This window comes from Chlorocebus sabaeus, chromosome 15, assembly GCF_047675955.1.
Source record: "Chlorocebus sabaeus isolate Y175 chromosome 15, mChlSab1.0.hap1, whole genome shotgun sequence".
Classification (NCBI taxonomy): Eukaryota; Metazoa; Chordata; class Mammalia; order Primates; family Cercopithecidae; genus Chlorocebus; species Chlorocebus sabaeus.
The window spans coordinates 83994256-84001611 of NC_132918.1; the positions used below are offsets into that span (position 1 = coordinate 83994256).

The window sequence follows — 7356 nt, forward strand, 5'->3', positions numbered from 1 at the left end:
ACCTGAGACAATCTGTTTTGTAAAGAGGCTTATCATGCAGTATGGACCCCCTTCTGTCCCAGTCTAATGTTGTTTCTGTTTTCTTCCCCAGAATACTCTGGAGCAGTGCAATGTGTGTTCCAAGCCCATCATGGAGCGGATTCTCCGAGCCACCGGGAAGGCCTATCATCCTCACTGTTTCACCTGCGTGATGTGCCACCGCAGCCTGGATGGGATCCCATTCACTGTGGATGCTGGCGGGCTCATTCATTGCATTGAGGACTTCCACAAGTAGGCAACCTACTCTCTCGTCGCCACCCTGCCAGTCCTTTTGGTGTCTGTTCTTACTGCCTGGCATCTGGGCATTCTTCTCTCTCAGAACTACAGAATTTCAGGATTTAGTGAGGACTTTAAAAGAGCTTATTGATCCCCTCATCCAATGCAGGAATTAGTATCAGACAATCCATGCAGTCATCCAGCCTGGTCTCTATGTCAGGGCTTCCCCAGAGCTTGTCCATTGCATCTCTGGGTAACTCTAATGTTGAAAAAGCTGGCTCAGCTATAGTGTATATGTATTAGAAAGAAACAGGATCCTGGCCTAAATATGAACAAAATGTGTGACATTTGGCAATTGCTCAACTTATTTGAGCTCTTCAGTTTGGTCATTAGACCAAACCCTCTCTAAAGCTCTCTCAGCTGTGACAACCCAGAGTTTTCTCAAGAGCTAATCTCTACATCCCTGCCACTCTACTGATAGGAAGTTACGGTGGACAGACACAGAGAACCATTCCGTTCTTTTACTAATGCAAGCCTCTCACATATTCAGAGGCAGTTTCATGCCGTTGTCAACATATTCACGCCATTCCCCAGCCTTTTCTTCCACCCAAATCTTCTCTTTCTCAAGTTATTTTTTAATAGAATTAATGAATGCAAATTGTGTGCTCTTTTGACGAGGATTAAAAAATGATGCCTCAAGATCAAGGCCAGTTACTCATGAGCCCAAAATAATCTGTTCCCCACTACTTCCTTTCTCTCATTTGTAGGTCCTTCTTTCCTGTATTACGGCTGGGATCTTTATGAAAATTAAGAAGTTTATACAGTTTTGTATTTTGCTTATTTTTATTTGGCCAGTTTGTTAATTAGTTGATAACATTTGTCTTATATATATATATTTATATATAAAACAATATATATATTTATATTATATATATATATTTTTATATAAAACATTTATTTTATATATATATATTTTTTATTTTTATTTTTTTTTAAGACAAGGTCTCACTCTGTTGCCCAGGCTGGAGTGCAGTGGTGCAATCTTGGCTCACTGCAATTCTCCTACCTCAGCCTCCCAAGGTACTGAGACCACAGGCATGCACCACCATGCCCAGGTAATCTTCGTATTTTTAGTAGAGAGGGGGTTTCACCGTGTTGACCAGGCTGGTCTCAACTCCTGTCCTCAAGTGATCCACCTGCCTCAGCCTCCCAAAGAGCTGGGATTATAGGCATGAGCTACTGTGCCCAGCAAACATTTCTTTTATATTTTTATGGACGGTATTAAACCTATAGATATGATCTGTAAATGGTGGACTCAGGTTTCTGTATGTGTTTGCTGGGCAGTGGCTTTGAAGACAGCCTTTGAGGCTATCAAAGAGATGAAGCTTGTATTGCTCACCAGGTTGGGTATCGAGTCTATGGCCTCCAAGTGTGAAGTCTTCTGAGTTAATTGTCACCACTGTGTTGATTGTCAACAACCAGGAAGCACTTACCACAAGCAGTTTGGAGACCTGAGACTCATATTTTAAAAATGAATGTCCTAACCACTTTCCAAGTAGCAAAGAAAGTGAAAACCTCACCAAAAGACGTGAGGATGAATGAATTAAAAAACCCCAGAGGCAGAAGTTTGCAACCTGAATTAGACAAGGAAGGACTCACTTTTAAAGGGCAGTCACAGCATAAATTGTACTTCACGTTATTGATATTTTTAGCTTGTAATTACACATTAAAAAATCCCTGCATCTATTTAAGGGAAGTGAAAAGATCTCAATGGGGAGTATGTTCTGTCACTGTTTCTCTCCTTTCTTAGACTTACCCTAATCCAAGAAAGACTGATACTTATAATCAGAGCACACATGTTTCGGTGGCTGGAAAAGACTGATATATTACACCCCTCAATTAAAGCAGGAAATCAATTTTGACAAATGTAAGTTTATATCTGTGCCATTTATCTTTCATGTCTAGGGGTAGGGAGCATAATTAGAGACTGGTGACTGGTGACATAAGTGTGTGGGTCTGAAAGCTCCCAAAAAGGCAGACTTGAGCAACTAAAAGGGGGGTAAAAAATTAAAACCCCCAGCTAACCTTTCCCACTAGTTCAATGCACGTTAAAACATAAATTAAAAAATAATAATAATGTTGTCTTCGTGATTGGCAGGTATGTAGAGATAGAAGTGTTTTGATCCCTTCCCCATTTCCTAAAGGAAAATCAGAAACTGTTTTACGGAACTCTTATTTATGAGCCTTAAAATTACTAGAATACAAAGCAGCTGAAAGTCCGGCATAGGCTCATCACTGAAAGACCCAGGAGAGGGCAGACAAAGGGATATTCCTCCTCCAGACAGTTTTTGGGGCCTTGTTTGTGGTCCTTTTGCGTGGGTCTCCTTCTGTGGACCTTTAGAAAATGCATGTTAATTCAGCTCAGCTCACATTTATAAAGAACCCTCTGTGTACCAACTGCTGCATTAAATGCTGAAGGAGAGAGATACAAGGAGAGAAATTGAGCAGATATATATAGAGAAGTCGCTGTCAGCAAGGAGCTTGCCAGGAGGAGGGCAGAGAAAGTGTGCACACAGGGAGAAAGGGCTGAACTCCATGAGGCAGGCACAGGTAAGGACTGGCGCTGTCAAAGTCAGATCACCTGGCTCTGCGGCCACACTAGGCTTTGTGGAAGGAGAATATCAAGAGTGTTTTAAGTGGGAAACGAGATTCCTAGCAGAGGGAACAACTCAGGCAAAAAGCAGAGGCACAGAGTTAGGAAAGGGTTCTCTGCGTTCGGGGAGATTTGCTTTGCTGTAACTGGAGCAACCTCAGAATGGAGATTACCTTGGAATACAGGAGACCCATAAGAAGGGATTTGCCTCACCTGCTTAGTCTGCCTTTTATTTATTTATTATTTATGTATTGTTTATTTTCTTTCTTTCTTTTGAGATGGAGTCTTGCTCTTGTCGCGCAGGCTGGAATGCAGTGGCGCAATCTCATCTCACTGCAACCTCCGCCTCCCCTGTTCAAGCAATTCTCCTGCCTCAGTCTCCCAAGTAGCACAGGCACCCGTCACCATGCCTGGCTAATGTTTGTATTTTTAGTAGAAATGAGCTTTCACTATGTTGGCCAGGCTGGTGTTGAACTCTTGACCTCAGGTGATCCACCCGCCTCGGCTTCCCAAAGTGCTGGGATTACAGGTGTGAGCCACCGTGCCCAGCCTCAGTCTGTGTTTTAAACCAGTGCTTCCCAAACTTTAATGTGCCAGTAATCCACAGAGGGATCTTGTTAAACTTTGGATTTTAAATCAGGTCTGGACCGGGGCCTAAGATTCTGGATTTCTGTCAAGCTCCCAGGTGCGCATGGCCTGCACTTTGCGTAGCAAGGTTCTGGAATACTGTTTTTGAGACCTTGTTAATGGGCCATCCTCTACATAATCACCTTTGGTCAATGTTGGCTCATGTTCTCCAGCCTATTGGACATGCAATCTTTCACAGATGTCATTTCAGATGACCGCTGCAACCACTGCAGACTCTGTCTTCTAGAAGACCATCTCCCCCCTCCCAACACACACATACACATTTTCTCATTTCACCTAAATGGTTATCTTCAAAGGCCCAACTCAATTACCATTTCCTGGAAGAAAACTCGGATCTCCACCCCTCCCTTTTTTCATGTTTGGATTTACATCTTAATCTCTGTGTTTTATAGAGTTTTATAAGTCTGCTGTAGATAGCACTTACCATAGTCTGACTGGTATGGAAATATACGTGTGTGTGTATATACATATGTGTGTTTGTGTATACAGATATATAACTTTACAGTAACCATCTTGTATCATTTTTGCAATAGGGATTTGTATATATAAATTAATAGGAATACTGCAGAAATATATAGAACTCCTTCCCAGGTCTGTACTGGAAGTCCTTGCTTATTCCTGTAATCCCAGTGAGAAAACCCAGAAAAGCAGATTTCTTTAACTGCCTGTGTGTATGGAGGCTTTATTCCGCTATCTGTGCTTTCTTACCAAGATTATTACCCTCATTCATTTAGGTATTTAATCAGCATCCATTTGTTGATTGCCAGAAATGTGCCGGAATACAAGGTGACCAAGATCATCCCTCTGTGAGCCTTGGCTCTGTTGGCTGTAAAGTAGAAATGATAAAAATACTTCCTCATAATGTTGCTGTCAGTAGAAAACAATGTCAAGTGTGTGAAGCGCTTCACAGGGCTTGGTATATAATAAGCACTCAATAAATGGTAACTTTAATCATCAAAAGTGTTTTCATCAAATGTATTTTTATGATTATTGTCCACTCAGTGAGCTAAGCCTTGAAATAGACCACCTGGGATTGTGAACCCTCCTCCAATTGCTACTGGAGGAGCGCTGTGAGGGGCACTATGAGAACCACCTCCTGCCTCTTTGCTTTGGTTTTTCTCATCATGGAAATGAGGCCAATTGGTAGGAAAGAATCAGTACTCAGCAAGAATACAGTTTATGTCTTTCCAAAGAGGAAGAACCTTGAGATTGAACATAAAGCCCAACTAATATCATTTTTACAGAGAAATATGACAGATTCATTTCATTAGATATAGCCCAACTTTCTTTTTTCTGTACCAGTCACAGTGATTGTTTCTGGAGACTCCGAGACAGAGCAAAGTTCTATCTTGTGGAAGCTTAGAGTTTAGCGCCCCATAAATATATCCAAACAATTACTACCAAAATGGATAAATTCAGTGACTGAATTTTTGTCTTAGAGGAGTAGATAATTCTATTTGGGGAAATTGGAGAAGGCTTATGGATACACTGATAAGGAAAACATACTTCTGCCCTCACAGAGTTTGGGGAAAGGAAATTTTGCAGTTGATCCCAGAAGCCTACTTATTTCACCACTGATGACCCAGATTTAAAAATAATCTGGTAGTCCAAAGCAATTTTTTGCCACTGAATATAAACTTCTTATATAAACTACCAATTATAACAACTCTGATTACTGCTGTAGTGGTACCATGATCCTTTTAACTTTTCTTTCATGGCAATCAATTGATCTGCTGCTTAATTCATATTTATTTAGATTGCAGCCATACAGATGCTTTTTGGGTGCTTCCAGGAAAATTAATATGTACATATAGAGTATAATGGATATAGAAATGCTGTGACAACCATAACATGCTCTGCAAAGTATTAGATTACTATCATTATTTCTTTTTAAGTCTCACTACAAATAGATAAATTTTTAACATCATTTATCTTAAAACAAGTACCATGAAAAAAACTGAGTCACATAGTCTGATTTTCTTTTTTAAAATCTCTTCAATTCTTATCCATGTCCATTTCAAATCATGTGTCATTTCATACCTTCATAAACACCACTTCCAATTTCCAGAAGATACAGATAGATACATGGTCTATATTTTCAGCCAATTAATCTGTCATACAAAAAAAAAAGTTAGGTACCATTGATCATATTAAGAAATACTAATAAATTAATAAATATTAAAATTATTTACCAGCAGCCTCAAAAACATATGCATATGCCTATGTATATGTATATGTATGCGTATGTGCATTAGTATATGCTCACCCTTTAATAGTGCTAAAATCCTTTAAAGAATAAAGAATTTGATAGCTCTTTAACTTTTAATTTTTAAGCAAAAGTTTAACACAATAAAAAACGTGGGAAATGCAGACTTGGCCATTTTCAGTTTTGTGTAATGTATATTTAAACTCACTAACTTCTGCCCTTTTGAAAAGTTTTATGCATTTGAGTCTTCTTGTGTCAGTTCCTAGAAGTCAAGACAAATTTACAAGAAAGAAGCTGTAAAAGGTGGGAACAAGGCAAAGATACCAGCCTCAGAATATTTTTCTGGGACCTGAGGAGTGCATACAAAAGTCTAGAAGCAAAAGTCAGAAACAAATAGGGGCTGGACAGGACGTTGTTCTCTCCTCCAGTTAGCCTAGCCCAAGCACAGGGTTTGCATTCAGAACCTATCTAAAGGTGAATTTCATACCACACACCATGCAGGAAAGAGACGCTAGATGCTCTTCATGCCCAAGCGATTCACACACTCACTCTCTCACCTTGTCAGATACCACAGTATTTACCACCTATTGATGGAAGAACCTCCACAGTCCCTCAGTCTAACTCCGTCACCTTACAGATGAGGAAGCAGATATCCTGACTCAGGTTCCACCTTTTCCTTTTACCTCTGTGTCCCACCTCAGTGTCAATGTGCAGTATCTAACCAGAACTCTCTCTCCATTTTCAGGAAATTTGCCCCGCGATGTTCTGTGTGCAAGGAGCCTATTATGCCAGCCCCGGGCCAGGAGGAGACTGTCCGTATTGTGGCTTTGGATCGAGATTTCCATGTTCACTGCTACCGATGCGAGGTCTGGTTGACACCCCTGCCCTGCCAGTCTGTGGCAGGCATTGAAAGGCTCATTCAAGCTGGGTTATATAGATGTAGCAATTACTAAATCTCAGAATGGCCTTAGTGCCTTTACTCCTAGGACTTGGATTTTAGATCTGACACTAGTATTCCAAGCACGTGCTGTTGAATAAGTCACTTTACCTGGCTCAGTCTGCTTCCTCACCAGAAGAAAGGGCTCAGGTCCTTAACTCCTCCAAATAAGGTGTGAGAGTGAAATACAAAATTGTATATTAAAGGACGTTGTAAATTGCGAAATATTAAATTGGTGAGAAATGGTGTTATTGAATCTTTCACTTTGGCTCTGAGGCTTTGGTTAGAACTTCTTGGTCAGAGTCACGGAGATTTATTTCTTTGTTAGCATGCACTACTAATTGCTCAGTTTCCTGAACGCCTCTAGAGCTGCGGTATATCTGCATGTTCTTTTTGGTAAAGCAAAACTTCCCGAAGAGTATAACCATTGCCGCTGTTGTGATCTGGATGCCCTGTTAACTTAAATTTCATTCTATGCCAAATGAAGACATGAGCTCCATTGACCTCCTTGCCACCACGGTAGAGAGCAGAGGCGAGGTTCATAGCTGTTGTGGCCTTTGAGAGTTTATACTAAAGTTAGCAAACACACACCTCTTGATAAAGTACTATGTATTTATTTTCCAAAGAAACTTCTATTTTCTCCAAAGACAAAGCCCA

The 7356-nt window shown here is 40.4% G+C and overlaps 1 protein-coding gene across 11 annotated transcripts in view; it reads left to right on the top strand.

Annotated features, from left to right (window-relative positions):
- The window catches only part of LPP (LIM domain containing preferred translocation partner in lipoma), a 741617-nt gene that overhangs the window by 718424 nt on the left and 15837 nt on the right, over positions 1-7356 (top strand). For all 11 annotated transcript variants that reach the window (XM_038002350.2, XM_038002347.2, XM_038002351.2 and 8 more), the window contains 2 exons: positions 92-270; positions 6508-6628. In XM_038002350.2, coding sequence (XP_037858278.1) covers positions 92-270; positions 6508-6628 — 300 coding nt within the window. The remainder of the gene's footprint in view (positions 1-91; positions 271-6507; positions 6629-7356) is intronic.